Consider the following 21,596-nt stretch of genomic DNA (forward strand, 5'->3'; position numbering starts at 1 on the left):
CACTACAAAAAAAGAAAAATAATAAAATCCAACTACCTTCCTGACACATGGCAAATTCCTACTGGTTGTCTTGACTAGAACTTGCCACATGGAGGCTGAGGTGGCTAAACAGTCTTTGAAAACTACTAAATTTAGTTTCTATTGCCACACACACTTTCTTATAACACACAAAACGATATAATAAAATAAGGGTGAATCTCCAAATTGTGCACTGAATAATTACAGTCTTGGTATACTGTTCATTTTATTTATGAAAACATATGCACACGGTACACTATTCCCTTTTTACACGCCTACAAACTATTAAGTTCGTATTACGTTTAATATCTCCGAATGCGTAAGTTCATCACTTTTAACTTACGAGTTTGTAGACGTGTAAAACCGAACAGTGTACCGTGTGCATATTTTCGTAAATATCTCATAAAATAATATGTCTGAGGTGTAAATAACCATTCTGTTTTTTATTAACCACACCCTCTTTTTCGTTTATTCCAAGAAAAAGAGCTTATACACATTTGGATTTTTAAAAAGATGAGGACGTATAATAACATTGCAAATCATTACCTTGTATTTTATTTCACTTTGTTTCCCAATCACCTTGGTTTGGTTTTATTTGGTCGGATACATTGAATTTCATCAATTGACATATATTATAAAAAGGTTGAATAGAATTCATTTAGCTAACCCCAAATCGTAAAACCGCCGTTGTATAAAACCTTGAGCACCATCTCTAACAGCTTTGAACTGACAAGAAACACCAAAGGTGACAAAATTTTCAGGGTCATAATAACATTTTAGAATGTAGTCAGCTGTACAAGTCTCCATTAGACTATACAAAAAAAAATTGTCAGTATGAAATTTCAGCAATGAAATATCCAAAATGTTTTATGTTTCTGGGTATTAGCCAAATTGCCAAAAGACATGTTGATTGAACCGAATCCAAATTGTTAGAGCCATTCCTCAAAATTTAGAGAAAAAACGCCTTGCAAATTATGAAATTGCAATTCTTTAATGAGCTTCGAAGCTTTTGGGTGGGAAATCTCCTGCAGAAGTTTGTGCTTCGTTAACAAACTGTGGCTTGATATCCCTACTCCGCACGTACGTCAAAAATTGCGTGGGCAGCTCTTCCAAGAGAGCTTGAACGACAGATATCTGACCACCTGTTCATGATAAAATGGTTTCAGTCATTTGAAAATAATCCAATAAATACCAAGGAGCTTTGCATGAATGCGATTTTGGAAAATGGTTTTCCCAGGCTAATTAGTTTTGCAGGTGTATGATTGCGCATTTCACAGGAAAATTGTTTTCACTAAAGAAAAAAAAATTCCCGTCTTGGTGGGAAAATAGTTTCTAACCCACTAATGATTTTCTGACTTGAAAATTTTCACTTGGTCTGTACTTGGCTGACATAGCAAGGGCATAGAACCGTTGATCGTTTTCCTTGTGTATCCCGAAGAAAAAGATCTATGGTTCTGTGCCCTTGCCATGTCAGCTGCGTCCATACCAAGTGGAAATTTTCAAAAATCATTACTCTTTCCAACCTGACCCTACAGAAATGCTTTCTTTGTCAAGAAAGGGAAACACTAATGTTATTTTTTCACAGTACACCCACTCCCAAGGTCCAAAAACCCTCCTCTTTTAGACATTTTCCTAGGTGCAATCAAACACTGGCAAACAATTTTCGAGGAAATACCATCTGAGCATTTTCCCAGAAATTATTTTTTTAGAAAAACTTGATCCAATGTAACAAACAAAACCAGCTAAAGTGCATTCATGAACGAAGAAGTGATGATAAAGAGGAAACCATGACATTGGAAGCTTGGAACCACTAAACTTACCATGCACTTCCCGCATTGGAACAAACTGTACAATGTCACGGGTAGCTACCCGTCCTGTGGAGCTCTCTAACCGCTTTCCATTATCAGCATCTAGGATCTGCCCAAACCATATAACTAGACCAATAAATCTAAACGATAAAACCATCAAAGTTTTGTTGCTCCGTGATCTCAAATATCGAGTGTTGCGACAAGGTTCAATAAGGGTAATGCAATTACCTCCATCTGTTTGAAATCAGCCCCTCCTACTCCAACTATAAGAATCGATAAGGGTAGATCAGACGCCCTCACCAAAGCATTTATAGTTTCTTGAAGATCTGTAAGTACTCCGTCCTAGAAAAGGAGATGGATATTTTTTTTTATTACTTTAAGAAAGAAATAAGGGCCAACAAAGACAGATAACAGCCCCCCCCCCCCCCCCCCCCCCTCTTACCGTGATGATCAGCAATACAAAGTACTTTCTCTGGATATTTGAGAGTGATTGGCTAGCAATTTGTGCAGCTTTGTTGATCACTTGTCCAAATAAGGTGGGCCCTGCAAGAGCAACATTATGCAGAGCGCTTGAATAGGCAGTCATGATGCCATTTACACCATCAACCTGTAAAGGAAAACAAATGATTAATAGAACACTAGTCCAATATATAACAAAAATTAATATAAATCTCTTGTATGGGCGTGGCCCAAAAATAGAACTTGAATGAACATTTATTACTCTAGAGAAAATCTAGAATGACAAGATTCAACTCTTCTTGCCTCGGACTCGCCAGGACTTCCATTCAAGTTAAAACAATGAGATAGCACACCATCCATTGTTTTTCCTCCAAAACCCCATGCAGGAAAGCGTTTGTCAGAATCATAAAATTGTAAGACCTCTCCAACCTCCAATATAGCCTGTAGGGAAGTAAGATAATTAAGAATTATGAAATATAATTGCATCAGTCATGATTTTCATAAAATGCCCAACATTATACACATATAAGTAGTTTTAATGATAATCAACTCACGTCTCATATAATGAAGACAAAATCTATTAACAAGTAAATACATCAATATATCTAGGAAAGTTGAATTATCTGATTACTTAGTCAATTTTCCATAAGGAGAGCTCTCTACAACAAATGGTAGGATCCAGAACCCTGTGTTTTACCAAAATAAATGTGCTTTCTGTACACTCTAATTATGGTCTAATTGACTTAAATGTCCACACCTGTTGGTATGCATTCAATCGGCCTGAAGGATCAATATAATGCAAAGAATCTGGGAGTCGAGGATTTCCATTTGAGGCTGGATAAAGAGAGTAAACAATACAAGTTTAACTACGATAGGAGAAGTAATAGAAAGAAAATCTGTATTTGTAGAGCATGGAAGCTATATACCTGTGAAATCAACAGCAACCATAAAATTGAGTTCAAATCCACTAGAGATATAGTCCAAAAAACTATATAGTGTTTTCTCAACAAACCCATCCACGAAAAGTTGACCCTTAAGCGTCTGTAGAGAAAATGTTGTAACATAAGCAGTGTGACACAACAACTTCACTCAATAAGTTGTTAAAAAAAAAATACCTTCATATGGTCCTTCTGAGCAGAAGATGGCATGTGTAACTTTTCTCCAATTTTTTCCTTGTGAAGTCTTTCCAATTCTGCCACTGAGATCTGAAGTTTTCTGTTGGATTAAATGGATGAAAGGTTATATAACCAGGAATAAAACAACTGATAACATCAGAAAGCTAAGTAATGTAGCCCAAGCATTAATTGGTTACCCTATAAGTTCATGCTTGCCGTTGCTATTGAAATCAAAACACTCTATAACTAAGGGATTGTCCTGCATCAAACAAAAATTTGTCAGGAAGCAAATAATATAAGCATAGAACACAAGGCACTATTTTATTATCTACATTATAGTCGAAACAACAGGATAGTAGGATTCATGGTGTTGAAACCTTCAAGCATCCATATCAAGTTACATTGGAAGTTACTTAACATTACAAAGTACAGAGACGTGTCGCATATTCTGTTCGCTATTTAACATGCTATCCAGACACGTAAAGAATCGCAAAATAAAAAAAGTAACAAACTTGCCTTGCTACCAATTTGCTGTGTAGTCAGGCATACTGGTTTCCAAGTCGGATTGATGTTGTTATTCACCACTTCAGTCTTACAAATTGGGACAGAACCTCCATTCTCAACAATTCTAGATATTCTTAAGAAAGGGTCCTACAAAAAGAAAACAAAAATTGATTTTGAGACCTATATATACATGAGTAATATATATATAAATCTCATATAGGACATCGCGTTAAAAATGCATACACTTTTAGAAAAGAGATCCTTGTTTTCCAAGTGAGAACAGCGGAATGTCATCACAAAAGCTTGCCTTGAAGCATTTGTTTCCTCGGCATGGATGGTCAATTTCCCTAAATTTTTCAGGCCACCATGCCTATTTCTTCCTTGAATACTTAGTGTCATACTCTGACCATGTTTAGTCACTATCTGCAATGAAGAAAGAAATACAATATTGTGAGCATGATAATCTCCAAACAATTCAAAATGAGATGACTATAGGTAAATTACATAATTTGCATGCCCGTGTACAAAGATACAAATGCATATATAATTGTTTGGATGTAGTCACAAATCACAAGATAATTTTTGTGGGCATAGATTTCATCACAAAAACAGCAGTTTTGTAGCATCAATTACATGCAATGTCATCACTTATATCCCAGTAATACCAAAGCAATTACCTCTGACAGAACACAACTAGCCTCTCCAAGGAAATCTTGCTCATTTAACTTCAGCGTCTGAAAGAATAAGAATCAAATGAGTTTAGATTTATCCATATGCAATATCTGTGATTGATCTTGAAGGAAATAATTTTGCTAAATCTAGATTGGTGACAATGTCTGCACACTGCTCGGACTGCAAAAATTTCCATATTCACCAAACCCATGGGGTCATATGTAGATAGAAATTTAAACAAGAGCCCCTTCCACCCCCCCCCCCCCCCCCTTTCAAAATAATAATAATAAAAAATAAATAAATAAATAAAACTGACTATAAATTATAAACCAATCCAAGTAAAACAAAATCCAGTCTTTTGACTAATTCAAGTAATCATTTTAGTAATGATTTGTTCACTCAACGCCAAATTTTGGGATAAGGCTTTGATGACTGTTTTTGTAAAAATCACATGGTATATGTGATACGTCTCCCATCTGGAAAATTTCAACATTAGTAATGAATCGTGATGGCAATAAAAAATGCACATCACAGTCTTCAGAGATAAAATTCAAAATCAAGAGAAGCATAGATGTTGAGCAGATAACACTACAGTCCAGTCCCGCCACTGTGCACGTCATACAAGTGTGTTCCAAGAAAATAAAAGATCAAAGTGTTGTCTCTAGTAATGTGTTATTTTTATTTTTTGCTCAAAATGACAAAATTAACATCTAAGTAAATCACGTATTCACACTATTAGACACCATTGCTTAGAGATCTTAAATGTGTTTGCAATATCTCTAAAGTTTAAGAAAATTTTAAATTTTAATAGTCTAAAAGCAAAATGCTATTTTAAAAAAAAAGCAGACACAAAATATAAGATACCTTCACAGGCAGATTATGATATTTAGTGTCAACATCAAACACACGAAACCTGAAACACAAGATGAACAAATAAATTACCAAAAAAGGATGAAGTTGAAAAGAAAACATGGTCAGAACAATATTGACATATAAATGAACTTACACCAAGGGTTGAACAATCTCGAACTGATAAGTAATAGAAACTTTCCTAATCCAAACAGGATCCAATGAATTCATTATTACTTCTGTGCGACCAATTTCCTCAAGTGTTCCATCTCTTTTCTTTGCATACACTACTGCCATAGGATCGCTCTACAACAAAGTGAAGAGCATCAATAAGATGTGAAATCCAAGCTACAAATCATCTGATTATTGACATAATAGGAGTACCAATAATGTGAAACTCCAAAAGGACCAACTGATAGATAAAACTACCCGACGATACTCATCAAAGTAAAAAAAATTGCCCAAATTTTTTTAATTTTTAAAAAAAAAAGGTTAACGGGGTAAAAATTGCCCAGTTCAATTCCATATATGTATATGCTCATATGTATATACTGGGGAAGAGACGCGCACCATGCACATGTTGCTAGGGCAAAGACTCCTCAAAACCATGGGTTCTTCCTATTGCGCATTTTGTTACTTGTCAAGAGAAATTTTACCTCAAAATATTGTTTTACTTGATATTATTATAGAATGATTATTTCAAATGCATTAAAAGATCTATCCAAGGATAGCGCATAGTTGGCCCCATCTCTTTCCCATTGTGTAGTGCAAAATTTTATGCCCAATAGTTGGAATGACTTTGTATGTTTTGTTTGTTCTGTATATACATTTAACAATACAATTTTCCACTCATCCAACATTTTATTAGTCTTTAAAATATTATTGAATGCCTAGTAAGCCAAAACAATCCAACATTTCCCATGCATTTCTACACATCTAATTGGACTATCATATGATACCAAAGGTTATCTGTCTTTACTAAAGTTATCTTCACCTTTGATACCATAATTCTATGAAAGAATGTGTTCTTTGGTCTACCAAGTACCTATAGTCCTATGATTCTTTGTGTAGTCTTCATTTAATAATTTTTGAAAACAACTCCTTGAACTTTCACTACTTCCTTCATTTTTCACTATAATTTTTTGGTATGCCTTGCATCTTACATTATACAAATATTTAGTATTGTCTCTCATGGAAGCTTGTAAGTATCTTGTCAACCCTCTCCAGTTGACAATTTATTGCATAGATCATTGTGTGCCTTGGGCCTAATCATCACATTTTTTGCTTATTTTTTAGCAATTCATATCTTTCCAAGTTCTTCTAGTTTATAGTTTTTTACAAAGTCTTTTAATTGATCATGCTTCCTCTAATGACATTGTGAGGGATTATATTTGTAAAGTTCAAGGGTATAAATGAGCTTTTTTACAAAAGTCTCTCAGTTGATCATGCTTTCTCTAATGACATTGTGAGGGATTACATTTGTAATGTTCAAGGGTATAAACGAGCTTTTTCTTTGTAAGCAAAGAATCTATTAGGACCCTCTATGCTTTATGGAGATGAATGTCGGGCAATCAAGAAACAACATCCACATTGATTGAGCACAGCAGAGTTAAGGATGGTGAGATGAATGAGTGGAAAGACTTGGACAAAAATAAACAAATGAACGCAATCGAGAAAATGTGCAAGTAGCCTCAATAGGTGATAAACCTAGGGAAAGTCAAATCAATAATTGGTTCTTGTTCAACAAAGGCAAATTAGGACCCCAGTTAAAAGGAACTTGCAATTTGAATTCTAAAAGAGCAAGAAGAAAACCAATATATATATATATATAGATATATATTTATGTATGTAGATTGAGTTGATGAGTCTATAAACTTTTGCTAATATGTCCTTCCAGGCTTCCAAATAAAGAAAAAGCAAATTAAGCAACAAAAATATTGATGCAATGAAAAAAAAGGAACACACAAACGCAAATAAAACATTAATTGAAAATAATGGAACTTATATCAACTAACAGGAAAAAATCATGCAGATGGAAAAGCGTACCTTTGAAAGGATATCCATGTCACGCAACTTGAAAGCAGATAGCGATAACTGCAATACATGTTTGCAAGTGAATACATTATTGTTGCAAACGAACAAGATTAAGGGACAACACCAAAGGTAGATCTACTAGCATCAAAGAGGGTGAGAGGAGAAGACACACTCCCTACCACAAAAACTAAATGTGATTCCCAAAATTATGCTTAAGATAGAAATACAAATACATACGAAACGATCCATTCTAGTGTTGATCTTAAGCCACTGATATGTTCCTTCAAAATATTTAAAGTGAACTTATGTATCTACCTAAGGGGTGGACCCACAAACTACATAACGTAAATCAGACAAACACCAAATCCCCTTGCGAAGACTTGTTGATGGTGGCAAAAATTTGAAACAAGCAGAGATATTCATGGTCAAAATGTGGTACAAAACTCAACCATAATGGACTCCCAATGAATCAAAAGATGGCAAGGGGATGGTGAAAAAAATTGAAGGAGAAATAAACCTAATGAAGGAGGAACAATCAACAACTCCTCGGAAATTTCCAAGCATACTTATATTGTCGATTTACTATGATTTTGAAATCATCAATATTTACTACAATCACGATTCTAGTATAATGGTTGTGGCATGGAATCATCATCCCCCCCCCCCCTCCCCCCAATAATTTACATGCATTACTACATGTTCTAGCTGTTTAATTTTCTCTAGTGTTATTAGGCTAATGTGAAAGAAGCTGACATAATTTTATTGCAAAGGTTAGCATAACCAAGCAATACAAGAGAGAGAAACTTGAAAGAGGATCTCACAAGAGCTCGTTGAAAGCAGCCCACAAAAAACCACACAACAATAGGACCCCCTAAGGTACCTAAACCTAAATGCCAAAAGGCCTAGACCTGTTGAAATGCGAAATTTAATCCCTTAACTACTTTAGACACATAATAAATCACTACCAGTTGCAGTTGACGTGAACAACAACTATCACTCTAGCTAGGACAACTCTAGGGGCTTTTCACGGTTTTTTTTTACTATAGCCCTCCCAAGTAGCCTTTTTGGTGACTCGAACTTGAGATGTGGGATCGGCTCTAATACCAAATGTTAGGTACTTAAACCAATCTGCCTAAAGGCCTAGATGTTGGAATGCGTTAAATTTAAGGTCTTAACTAGGGGTGCAACTTAATTCGGTACAAACCGATAACCGAACCAAACTGTGAAATTTTGATTGGTTTGGTTCAGTTTAGACTGGTATTGGTTCGGTTTCAAGTTTAAAAAATAAAGAACCAATGAATTCGGTTCGGTTCTCGGTTCAAGCAATATAAAAAATCAAACCAAACCGAAAACTGAACCAACATTAATTTAAAATAAAATATTAAATTTATATTTGATTTTTAGTTTTAAAATAAAATATTTTTAATTTTTTACAAAACCTAACTCTCTTCCTCTCTCTTGTCTCTGCAACCTACGGCTGCGTCCTACAACTTGCGACTGCGTCTTGCGACCTACGACTGTGATTTACGCTGCGACCGGTTCATCTCTCTCTCTTAAGCTGCAAAACAAACTAACGATGGGAGAGATGAGGTCATTTCTGCTCTTCGATCAGAAATGAGGGAATCTCTTGGCAACCCATGGAAATGAACCAAACCAAACCGAATTAAGGTTGGTTTGGGTTGGTTCGGTTCTAGACTAATTCGATTCGGTTCTGGTTCTCATATAATGGAACCGATCTTGGTCAGTTCGATTCTGATTTTGCTCTAAACCGAACCAACCCGAACCAAGTTGCACTCTTAGTCTTAACCACCTTAGGCGCACCCCCTCTCCCCCATCACCGCCTTGAAAATGAGTTAGAGAAACAATCTCCAATATAAAAAAAACATCAAAACAAATACCTATTTAGTCTTGAAGAATGTGAAACCTCTTATATAGAAGGGCCTAACTTCCAACTCGACTCTATCCACATTATCATCCTTGTTGTTAAAAAAATGTCGTTAATGTTTCCAAATAGCCCATAAAATCAAAAAGAAGAGAAATCAGGTAAGGAGAGTCACCAACAATGGTGCAACCATGAGGTACAAAACTACAAATACAATCTCAATTCCCGACAACAAAGGAACAAATGTAAAAGTGTCGATACCAAGTTGATACCACCATATTATAAAAATACGTTAATCTTGTTTTATGTAATTTCGCTTCATTTGGTCTGCTTCCCATCAATGCAACTACCTTCTGGTTAGCCTCAACTCAAGGATACCTAAATGATCTACTATTGTAGATCTGAACAAATATATATATATATATATATATGTAATTTTGCTTCATTTGGTCTGCTTCCCATCAATGCAACTACCTTCTGGTTAGCCTCAACTCAAGGATACCTAAATGATCTACTATTGTAGATCTGAACAAATATATATATATAAAGGAGAAGAATGACACCTTCTGAGTTGATCGAACCAAACCCCTTTACACTTGTTTCCAAACCTTGATCACCAGATTAATCCTTATATTTGAATGAAAATATTACCATGTACAATATATGAATAGTATGTGTGATGAAAACCCCCACCAATGAACAATACTTGTAGTGAGCAATAACCACAAAATACCCATGATGAATAGCATTCCTGTCAAAGAAATTCCGATGAAAATAACCTTTCATTGTGATTAGATCGAGGAAATTAGTGTCTATCATCACTTTATTTAGGAAAACAATTCTCGAGATTTGATTTATGAGGGTTGCAATAAAGTTTTGGATCAGTACCCGTCCAAAGGTAGGAAGATAACTTTCTAAATGGGAGAAGTTAATTTGGATCAAGAGCAGTCTAGCTAGTATCTCAATCTCCTTACTCTATTTATTTTCCATCCTAAAGTTGCAAAGAACAAAAATTTTTAGGGATTTCTTGTGGAATGATAAGGATGGGAAAATGAAGTTCCATTTGGTAAAGTGGGAAATTATCTGCTCTCCAAAGCAGAATGGGGGCATGAGGATTAGACGTTTGAAGAGAATAAACAAGACACTCTTGGAAAAGTGGTTATGGCGATTTGGGGAGGAACGTGGGAGTTTGTGGAGAAGGGTAATCAAAACTAAGTATGATGAGAAGAAGTTGGGGTGGGAAAGTGGAGAAGCTAGATCCACCTACGGTTGCAGTGTGTGGAAAGGGATTTTTAGAGTAACTCAGTAGGGGAATCAAGTTCAAGGTGGGGAAAAGCGATAAAAAGTGAGGTTTTGGGAGGGCAATTGGTGTAAAAATTCAACTTTTTTTATTGTAATATCCTTCTCTTTACACAACTTCTTTGAAGAAGAATACAACATTGCAAGATTGTTTGATTCTTATTGGGCATGAGATATCCTGGGACTTGGGCTTTATGAGAAATTTCAACAACTGAGAAATCAATAAGGTGTGATCTCTTTTAGGTCTTCTCAATTCTCTTAATCTGGTGGATACCGAGGATGAATAAACAGAGTGAAGCACGAGTAAGGATAAAAGGATCATAGTTGGATATTTTTCCTTTTTTTGATAGATATCATTATTGGATATTTTCACAATTTGTTATTGTCTTCCTACGGCTTTGTCTTCTCCGAGAGTGCAATTTGGTCTTTTTGATTCCATCCAAGGTAGCATTCTTCAGTTGATCTACTTCTCTTGAGAGACTTTTAACCTTCGATAACCTTATTAAGCGTGAAATTCCTCATCCAAACATTTGTTTTCTTTGTAAAAAAAGATTGTGAATAGGGGAACCACATTATAATTCATTGTCCATTTTCTTTCAGAGTCTGGAGTCATTTCTTATTTCTCTTCCCGATATTGAGTCTATTTTCTAAAGCAGTTTTAGCCCTTTTCCTTGTATGGTCTCTTAACAATTTCTCCAACAAGAAAAAATACTTGTGGGCAATCATTTCTTTTGTTGTGTGTTGAGGGTTATGGAAAGAGAGAAACATAAGGGTATTTCAAGGTTTTGATAACCCTTTGAAAGAAGTGATTCTAGACATTTTGGACTTGTTATTCTTGTGGAATAAGATATGTAAGGACATTGAGAGAATTTTATTTTTTTAGGACTTTGTGTTCAAGTGGGATTCTCTTTATAATGAATGGTCAAGGTGGGGGCTGGTTTTCCATGGGTGGGGAGTGTGTTGTCCTTTTCGTGTTTTTTACCCATTCTTTTGTTAGTCTTCTTGTAGAGGGGCTATCTCAGTCTCCCATTATCTTTGCTTTTTTTTTTTTTAATTAATAAATTTATACTTCTAAAAAAACCACATTAAACTTAATTTAGACTAAGCGATCAATAAATCAATCAATCAATCAATCAATACAATATTTGCACTATGGAGACCCTCCACATATGGGTCCTCCCATTAAGTTGTATTCAACACCACATGAACCAATCAGAGAAGGCAATGTACCATCTACCATATCATGATACGTGTTCATCTTTTTTTTTTTTACTAATCAAGGAAGAATTGTCATTAAAACTAGCCAATATTTTTTCTTATAGCAGCCTTGGACGTAGATATGCGTGTATGCACAATTTCTCCAGTCAAACCCATCCATCCACCCATCCAAAATTTACTCCAAACCCTCACATTAGTTAAAAAATGTTTATTCAAAAGGAGGGCTTTGTAAACTGCGTTTGGGAAGTTCCATGCTACTTGTGGTCGAATCCCGAGGACCATCCAACGTAAACCCTAACAGTTTATTTCCAAACAAAAATCCACTTTTCCCCAAACAGTACCCTTCGGAATACAATTACAAATACACATTTAATCAGAGCCACAAAAACTCAAACGACAACAAAAGACACAGATTCGAATTAAAAAATTTACAGTACGGAGAATATGGGAATGGAAAATGGCTTTTATTAGGGTTTTGTGAGTTTTTTTTAAAATAAGATGCGATTGCGATTGCGCTCACACACACACACACACACATATATATATATACTAATACCTCCAGTTGGGTGAAAAGGGAATGAAATCCTCGAGATCTGAAGAAGAAGTCGACTGCATCGTTATGTCCTCCTCCATCAACACCTTCGCCCATGGTGTGCGCCCTCGGCTCGGCCTCACCTATAGCCTGTTGTCCCCCTCTCGTATCCGATAAACATCCTCCCATTTCTCTCTGTCTGTCCTCTCTCTCTTCTGTTGTGTGTGTGTGTGTGCGAGAGACAACGAAACGAACGGAAACGTTTTATTGAGTTGGATCGATAAACGCAGCGGTTTCTGCTGATCAGTCTGTTGTAACTTGTAACAGTCTCTCTTTGGCATGCAGAGCAGAGGAGGATATATATATATATGGACACGTGGAAAGGTTTGTGGAAAGCTGTAGGTGGTAGTTACATAGTTTGTTGGCACTGGTTTTCATGGATGGTATATCGTTCCTTTCGGGCTTCGACCTCTGTATTCGAGATCGACTTCCAAATCTGAATAACAATGTCAATCCAACGGTCTTGAATATTGATTAGACACAAAGGTGACATAATGATGTGGTGGCGCACACCTAACTGTAGATGTTTTTCCCCTAGATACGAGTAAAAGCATGTACGATTATGTGCACGCCACATATCGTAGATGTGTCACCTTCCAACATTTTCCTATGGATTGATTATCCTTTATTTTCCATTCCATTTGCGTTCACGCCACGTTAGAAAACCATCAACAAAGAAAATGCTAAGCAGACTTCTTACATCATTGCGATGACGTGTGCGCATAGAACTGAGTCGTGTTGGGCGAACAGGATCTACTGTGATCTAAAAAATCTGAAGTGGAGATGTATACATAACCGTAGATGATTTTTATTAGTATCGCGAGGAAATACATCTATGATTATGTACACATCACACGTCAGAATTGTGAGAATCGCAGTCAATGCCTTATGTCATTACAGCATTTTCCATTCTATAAATGTGTAGCACACGAAGATAACACTGCCAGCTCATCCATCTGGATACGGAAACATTCTACCGTGATGGGAAAGTTTTACTTTCAATATGGAAATTTCGTAAGTCAGCGTGCATCTTCGTCAGAGAAATTAATGGAGAATTTTTAAAAAAAATGTGTCCCGAGGGAATTGTATATCCTAACTCGTCTACATTTCCTCAAGGAGTCGATTGAGTACGCCACCTGACTAGTCGTATCATTGATTTGTTATAGAATTATTATTTTATGACTAAAGTCTAAGTGTGTCAAAGGAGTAATACGTGCACATGCACCAAATTCAAATTAAATTAATACTTCTCTCTCTATCTACGATAAAAAAACGATGATAATTATGAAATATTTTACTATAGTTAAACTTGTGAAGAGTCATTTTGACTAGTACGATTGGAGTACAAATCCCCTTGAATAGGTAAAATGACTCTCTATGATAAATAAAATGCATAATTATTATAAGTATTTGCCTTAGAGTTGATCCAAGGATATTTTGGATAAAATATAATTACGAATATATTCCTTGGATAATTTCTTAGACTCTCATATACTATTAAATAAAATTGACAATGTGTGGGTGCTTTTGTGCACGTTAAAGTGTATGTAGCGAGTGATGCCAAAGTGACCTTAGTGATTGTAAATGGAGACGTTAATGAATGGAGGTAGCATTATATTATAAAATTAAAAGATGTGAAGACTACGTACTAGGTGGTGTGTGCAAATGCACACGTATAAAAAAAAATAGGATTTACATATACTTTAATTTATATAATAAAAAAATTGTGCGTAGATAATCTAATTTTATAAAGTGACGATTTTCTGACTCCCCCACATGGCATACTCAAAATACTCTCTTGACAATGCATGTGCTAGAACAATATATTTTTACTTTTCGAGATACACAACATCATATATTTATGGAGATGTGTAGATGTGTATCCCGATGCATAAAATCTATGATTTTAGCACATGCCATGTCAAGAGGGTATTTTAGTATGTCATGTAGGGGAGTTAGATTAGCACAACTCAATTTTATATTGTCATTGCTATAATGAGTAGGGGTGGCAATCTTAACACAACTCGTGAACACGACACAAAATTAGTGGGTTTGGATCGGAATGGTGTCAACCCGTCTAATAATATTATAAATAGGTCGGGTTCAAGTTAGGGTGTCAACCTATTTTGACATGTTTAGTTATTCTTTCTTTAAGGTGTAGTTTTAAATTTATCAACAATTATTTAATAATTTTTTAAATTACTCATTTTTTGTTAGAATTTCTTAGAACTTTTCATAATATTTTTTTTTTCTTCAAATTCAATATAATAGAAAGGGTGTTTTTTAGATATTTTCAAATAATTAATGGTTGAGCTTTTAGTTTGAAAAAAAAAAATATGATTCTTACTAAGTTATTTATATTTTTCTTTATCTATTTTTCCACTGAAATCTAGAGGTACGTAGTGTTTGATTCCTAATATGGTGGTCCATATAGGCAAAATGACCATTAGTAAGATTTAATATTTTACTAAATAAGGCTAGCATGTCTATGTGATAATGAAATACATTAAGTTTAGTAAATAATAATAATGAAAAAAGAAAAAAAATACTTTCCGAAGTTAGTAGGGAAGTTTTCTAATCACATCATCTTATGACATCCGATAAAGATTAGAATTGCTATAATGTTATATATGAGTTGGGTCAAGTATACCTATTTATAAATGGGTTGAGTTTAATTTTTTAACAGGATTATTAAATGAGTCGTTTTTTAAAAAATAAATTTTCATAATACCCTTACCTCAACATGACGCAAACACGACCCAACCTGACCCATTGTCACCTCTAATATTGAGGGGTCTTCTTAAAATGTACCCTTAGCGCACACGTTAACAAAACCCTATACTGAGAGTAGTTGGTGTAGTAGTGGTTTGACGTCAAAATTTGAGCGGCCATGTCCCCATTTTTATATTTAAATTTAATGTAATCAGAGTCATTTTTGTTAAAAATCAAGAAAATTGCAACTTAAGATTATACAATCATGTTGCTTAGTTTTCAAATTTATAAAAGTATCAATTTTTACTATGTAATCTTCGAAAACCCTTTAAGCAATATTTTAAATTACAAATAAGCCCTTTTGATCGAGGTGTGCTTGCATACGCCACCTACCAGTTGTCGTTTAATATGTTATAATTCTTCCCTTCTAGTAATTTTAACAATTAAAATGTTTTTTTTTATTATAAAATAATAAAAAAGAAATTTTATAATTTTAAATATAGATTTCAATAACTACAAAAATGATCTGAATTACTAAATACATGTGATAACATATTTTGTTTTACCTACTCAATTATTCCTTGATCCATCAAAACCTATCTCTAATCATGGTTGCTAAGTAAGAATACAAGTTTAAAACAACAAAGAAAAGCTCTGAAAAAAAAAAAACACAAAAAAATGGGAAAAATTATAAATATAAATATAAAAATATATATTAAAATTATAACAAATATGGTATATATATTGTAAATTTCCAACATATTTATGAGTAAAAATAATAATATTGAATATCTATGCTTAATAATATTTACAATTATATATTTTATGATGTTAAAAAATTTAAAAACCATAACATTAAACATTATCATCAAAACTCACATTAAACAACACTTAAGACTAAATTACAAATAATCATAGGATTATAAAATCAACTTTATGCTTATAAACAAATGGAGTAGTATTGTTATTAGTATATATGAAAAAACGTGTTTAAAACATGATTAAAAGATAAAAAAAAGTGTTTTAAATGTAAAAACATGTTTTAAAAAAAATGATTTTTTATTATTATAACCGTGATAATATGACCCTCCTCTAAACAAACACTCCAATCACAGAAGCATAGGTCAAATGCCTTGGGATACACAAGAAAAAAATCTATGGTTCTGTGTATCCCGAGGTAAATGATCTATAGTTATGTGATGGGGGTGTTTGTAGAAGGGAGCATCATATTATCATGACTCTTATTATTATTATTATTATAATTATTAGAGTTACAAAATATGTTTTTAACCAATTTTTTTGATACTATGCCTTTAGCCAAAATTCCTTATTTTTTCTCTCCTTTAATCCATGGTATTTGAAATAATGTGTCGTTTTTTAGATTTGAAAGTCGAAGGAGATGGAATCTCGAAGGTTGTGAGCTGAGGTAGATAGAGTCTTAGAGGGTTTTTGATAAGAGGTTGAAGATGAGGATATTTAAGTCATTTTAGTATTTTGTCTCTTAAAGAAGACAACGGTAAAGGGGTAAGTCATAAGTTAGAAAATATGGGGTTATCTAAATATACATAAAACCTCGGAGGGGTATGTCTAAATTACCTAAGAAATAATTGGAGACTCTGCTCCTTGCCTCACTCTCTCTCTCTCTCTCTCTCTCTCGTGTATGTTAGGGTTTTTTCTCAGAGAAGTCTCTTTTACAGTTAAACTTCAATCTAGGGTTTTTTTTATCTGTTCGAATCAAATCCAACTTCCATCTCATCGATCTTCAGGAAAATCTCTGTAAGTGCGCATATTTAGAGGCTTATTCGGGGTGATTAATCTTTTCGTTTCAAAATTTAGATCATATTTGTTTCCTTCATTCATTCATTGTTTCTGTCTTTTAGTTTTTTTCCCCCATTAAAGCAATCTTGTTCACCCTCTTTAACATTTCTTAGGGTTTTGAATCGTTTTAGGGTTTTGAGATCTAAGCCGTTGGTTCTGGATTTACATCATGCCTCGGTACGCCATTTTGTTTCTATCGATCATTTATTTCTTTATCGATGCTGAGAATCAGTTTAAAGATTTGATATTTTTATTTATTTGTTGTTGTTTTCCCCCATTTTCAGGTACTATTGTGACTACTGTGACACTTACTTGACTCACGATTCTGTAAGTCACCGAATTTAATGTATATTTGTTGTTTATTTTTTTAATTTTATCAGATGATTTGTTCGGTAATTTTAGAATTACTTGTTTATAGTTTTGTTGTTGTTGATGATGATGGATAGAATCAATTTGTTATGTGCATGTTAGTAGCAGTAAACCTGAATTGTTCAATTATCGTTGATACATGAAGGAATTACAGATGAGAGTGGAAAGTTTGTTTTTGATGTTTAGAGGGTCCGAAAGTATAATTATCACAGGATGGTAACAGAGTTCTGAAAAAGTTCTTATTCATGCTATGGAATTGAGTGAAATTGATGCAGAGATTTTGAAAGAGAAGTAGAGAGAGTTGGCGAGTACTATGAGAAGGAGAGCTACAATGGATAAAATATATATGAGATAAATCCTGTCATAGGAGACAAAAAAATAATATAAATGATCTAGTTGTAGATAAAGATGTAACAACTTTTTTTATAAGTACGGAGAGATTAGTTCCGAGTAGGATTAGATGAGAGCATTGAGAGGCAATTTTGTTGAGGATGGATTATAATTTGATGTTTTAGATGAAGATAGGATATGGGGTTTAATGGGCACGTAGGAGAACAAAATAAAGGATATAAGAGATGCATAATTCTAATAGTAAGAAACCCTAGAAATTGATTGACAAGAGAAGAAGTAGAAGACTAGAAAGAAGTTATGGGAGAAAATGTGATTAGGGTTTAGTATGAACCGTTCTCACTTTCTTATCAAAAAAATATTCATTAATTACATTTAAATCCCCACACTTCCTTACTATTTATTACCCCCCCTTACATTAAGAAATATAACTAATTATTCCAAAATGCATCAAAGATGAGGGTTGTGAGAAGAAATGAGATAGGGGTCACCATACTTCAGTTTGCCATGCCATATGATTTTGTATCTTACAAATATTATTTTTAAGAAGAGGTGCACATTTGGTGACTTTTTTTGATAGATATGAGGAATTTTATTCACAAAAGCAAGCAATTGCAAACAAGAAAAACCTAGGAGGTTAAGGTGACCTACCAGGAGGGGGGGGGGTGTTCTGATGAAAATGTCATAAAGAAGGGTGAAATAAGAGATATAAATTCTAAGACCCTCCATAAATCACAGCTGGCATTATTGCCATCCTATATTATAATTCTTTAGGCATGATCCGTACAAAAGGATCATATATGTTACAATGGGTCAACCAATTATCGATATGTAATGTTGTGGTTATCATTATCATCCTTTTTGCTGCTGTTGTTGATACATGTCCTATAGTTATCTCCACCATTGGGTCATGGAAGATGTGAAATGGTGTCTTCTAGGCATTATGGCATCTTAGTCCAATTTAGCTTCTAACTTTGGGGTAGAATAAGAACAAAACTGTTGCTTGTAATTTCTTTCAAACAACAGCTTGTTCATTGAATTTTTATTGATTTGATATGCATAATTTGTTGGGAAATGTTCAGCAACGAACATTTTGGCAAAACATTTTTCAAAACATGGGTTAGAGGTTTTGGAATGGGCTGATTTTTGGTAAGGATGATCTCTACGGTGAGAAGATCATCATCACCAAAAATCAGCTCATTCCAAAACTTCTAACCCCATCAAAAATGGTTTACAAAAAATGGGCGGTCCACGATTTTTCAACTTGTAAACTGGGGCTAGAAGTTTTGGAATGGGCTGATTTTTGGTGAGGATGATCTCCTCACCGTAGAGATCATCCTCACCAAAAATCAGCCCATTCCAAAACCTCTAACCCATGTTTTGGAAAATGTTTTGCCAAAATGTTTGTTGCTGAACGGGACCCTAATTTGTTATATTGATGTCATAATGCAAATATAATATTCATAACCAACTTGTCCTTTAAAGATTGGTTAAGTACAATCACGTTTGGATATCTATTTGATCCAAACTATGAATTTTTCTTAGTTCTAACTCTCTCTTTCTTTATTTTCAGCCTTCTGTTAGAAAGCAGCACAATGCTGGTTACAAACACAAGGTATTACGTTTAAACTACATGTATCATGTAGCTGTAAGGTTTATTAGGTTTACTTAGACCCCTTTTTTACTGTATTGTTTGGATGTTTGGAATGTCACTTCAGGCAAATGTACGTACCTATTATCAGCAATTTGAGGAGCAACAAACCCAAAGTTTGATTGATCAGAGAATCAAGGAGCATCTTGGGCAGACTGCAGCATTCCAACAAGTTGGTGGAGCTTACAACCAACATCTTGCTTCTTTTCCGAATGCCCCAAGGCCCCGTCTTCCTGTTCTACCGACACCTGGTATGCCAATGCCAGGAACCTCACACCCGGGGATCAGGCCCCCAGTACTGCCTCGGCCTATTGTTGGTGTCCCAGGTAACTGGGAAGATTTACAATTCTTTTAATTGTTTGACTCGTTCAAAACACGGGCGTGGATAAGTCAACTCGGTCTTGGTGGTGGTGGGGGGTAAGAGACAAGATGCCAAGTTTGAAAACCATGTCGACAGTGGATCCGACATCTCTCATTACTTCACATTGAAACTTGTGCGAGTGTGACTTGTCTTGGAAAACTCTATAACAATTATAATATGGGCACTCTCAACATTGGGGAAAGAGACAAGATGCCGAGTTTGAAAACCATTTTGACATTGGATCCTACCTCTCTCATTACTTCACATTGAAACTAGTGCGAGTGTGACTTCACTTGGAAAACTCTATAACAATTATAATATGGGCATTCTCAACGTTGGAAGCTAGTTTTGGTACAAGAATTAGACTATGGCATTCAAAATTGTTACTTTTTCATGTATGCATTCACTTATAATTCAACATGCTTGTGTACAACACCCAATCTATTAATATGTTGCTTTTTAATCGTTCAATTTCGAATCTGTAAAGCATTAGTTGGTCTATTGTCGTTATATGGAGTGTTCCTTTAAATTTGATCGGAATACGTCACACACCACTCCAGAAGCACACCTCCACTTTATCAACCCAACTCTAATTCGATGGATAACATCCTCTTCAATCTCTCCACCCTTATGTATTACAGAAATGACGTAGTGAAAATGGTCACTCCAGGGAATTTTATGATTATCAATTTTCGGTAGATGTTTCTCTCCATGGTTTTCATGATCAAAGTTGCACTCCACGTATTCGGTTTTGGTTCTACTTTAAAGTTCCTTGACACTAAAGCAACTTTCCAGAGCTCTAATTTTGTGTCAGCTTCCTCCATGATGTATTGCTTGTACTAAAAATAGGGGGTTATATGTTTTGAGGAACTTTGTGTGGATGGGGGAACTGGTGCAAGCTTGGCACACACATTCAATGGGTCCCATAAAATAGGTCCTCTAGGTCAAGAACCAACTTATACGGATTGCGATTGCAACATACGTTTGGACCATTCACAATAAATTGATATCTTATGATAACTCGGTTGGTTTGATATCCAGCTTAGATTCTTGGATGGTTTATGATTTACGATGTGTTTGTGTTGGCTTTGGCAGGTTATGGGTCTGCTCCAATGATGCAATCAATGGTCGGTCCACCTGGAGCACCTTCCTTACCTATGCAAGTTAACGGTTTGCCGAGGCCGCCTACTATGAATAATCCCTTCACAACACCCCCTGGAGGCTCATCAACCCCTACTTCTAACGGTGCTCCATCCATGGTGACACCAAATATGTATCAAGGCAATCCATCAGCACCACCAAGTGGGGTCTTTGATAATTACAACGCTAATGCCGCTTCAGGTTTGCAGAGGTCAACTCCAGGTGGAACTTCTACTCCATCTTCTACCGGTACAACACAGGATGGATTTAATTATAGTCAAGGTTCCGAGCCCAATCATTAGTATGATCAAAGTAGTATGTAATTCTCTTGTTTTTCATCTTCTTAGCCTTTTATTTTACTAGGAAAACTCAAAACAAAAATTCTGTGTTGTTCTATGTTGGGTGCACCATTCACTTGTTGCCATGTCGGATATTTTGGCTAAATCTATCCGATCGATCCATGATTGTGCCATCCATGTAGGTTTTTGGGGAATATTTACCATTCTACTTTTTTGGCCTTTATTGATATCATCCTTTTCTAATGATGCATAATCACCTGCTTTTTATGAATTATATATACTTTGATCTGTTTGAGAAATATTGAATTTTGATTTTTGTGGCAACACTGTTTTTGGATGCTAAGGCGGGGCTTAAGGTGTTTTAAGGCTCTTATGTACTAAAATTTTAAATGAATAATATGTATGATTAATATTTAAAAAAAAAGGAAGAAAAAAAAAATATGGTTGT

The 21,596-nt window shown here is 34.8% G+C and overlaps 2 protein-coding genes across 3 annotated transcripts; one reads left to right on the forward strand and one right to left on the reverse strand.

Moving 5' to 3' along the window:
- Positions 1 to 689: 689 nt before the first annotated feature.
- Positions 690 to 12,603, reverse strand: LOC147402378 (protein BONZAI 3-like). The gene is made up of 16 exons (XM_086444006.1): positions 12,415 to 12,603; positions 7,472 to 7,519; positions 5,583 to 5,731; positions 5,441 to 5,489; positions 4,582 to 4,638; positions 4,148 to 4,327; positions 3,917 to 4,051; positions 3,598 to 3,659; positions 3,401 to 3,500; positions 3,212 to 3,326; positions 3,043 to 3,119; positions 2,589 to 2,726; positions 2,269 to 2,433; positions 2,055 to 2,168; positions 1,839 to 1,935; positions 690 to 1,160 (listed from the first exon to the last, which is right to left on the reverse strand). Exons 1-16 carry the CDS (start codon positions 12,577 to 12,579, stop codon positions 1,009 to 1,011), a joined length of 1,803 nt encoding a protein of 600 aa, XP_086300132.1. The 5' UTR covers positions 12,580 to 12,603; the 3' UTR covers positions 690 to 1,008.
- A 4,178-nt stretch (positions 12,604 to 16,781) lies between these two features.
- LOC147402379 (C2H2 and C2HC zinc fingers superfamily protein) lies at positions 16,782 to 21,401 on the forward strand. 2 transcript variants are annotated; one of them, XM_086444007.1, is made up of 6 exons: positions 16,782 to 16,938; positions 17,112 to 17,157; positions 17,265 to 17,307; positions 19,271 to 19,312; positions 19,416 to 19,674; positions 20,805 to 21,401. In XM_086444007.1, exons 2-6 carry the CDS (start codon positions 17,150 to 17,152, stop codon positions 21,149 to 21,151), a joined length of 699 nt encoding a protein of 232 aa, XP_086300133.1. In that variant the 5' UTR covers positions 16,782 to 16,938; positions 17,112 to 17,149; the 3' UTR covers positions 21,152 to 21,401. The 2 variants fall into 2 exon arrangements, with proteins under 2 accessions (XP_086300133.1, XP_086300134.1); XM_086444008.1 differs by having other exon boundaries at positions 16,785 to 16,938; positions 17,094 to 17,157.
- Positions 21,402 to 21,596: the final 195 nt, after the last annotated feature.

Source organism: Akebia trifoliata, chromosome 5 (genome assembly GCF_017979445.1).
Source record: "Akebia trifoliata isolate Shusen 1 chromosome 5, ASM1797944v1, whole genome shotgun sequence".
Classification (NCBI taxonomy): domain Eukaryota; kingdom Viridiplantae; phylum Streptophyta; class Magnoliopsida; order Ranunculales; family Lardizabalaceae; genus Akebia; species Akebia trifoliata.

What these genes read in the sequence shown, in the direction of transcription:
- LOC147402379 (XM_086444007.1), top strand. An exon ending in ATGCTGGTTACAAACACAAG is followed by an intron (nt 19,313 to 19,415) that starts GTATTACGTTTA and finishes ATGTCACTTCAG; the next exon opens with GCAAATGTACGTACCTATTA. An exon ending in GCCTATTGTTGGTGTCCCAG is followed by an intron (nt 19,675 to 20,804) that starts GTAACTGGGAAG and finishes TGGCTTTGGCAG; the next exon opens with GTTATGGGTCTGCTCCAATG.
- LOC147402378 (XM_086444006.1), bottom strand. Translation starts at nt 12,579, where the DNA reads ATGGGAGGATGTTTATCGGATACGAGAGGGGGACAACAGGCTATAGGT. An exon ending in ACATGGATATCCTTTCAAAG is followed by an intron (nt 5,732 to 7,471) that starts GTACGCTTTTCC and finishes ACTTTGTTGTAG; the next exon opens with AGCGATCCTATGGCAGTAGT. An exon ending in CTAGTTGTGTTCTGTCAGAG is followed by an intron (nt 4,328 to 4,581) that starts GTAATTGCTTTG and finishes TCTTCATTGCAG; the next exon opens with ATAGTGACTAAACATGGTCA.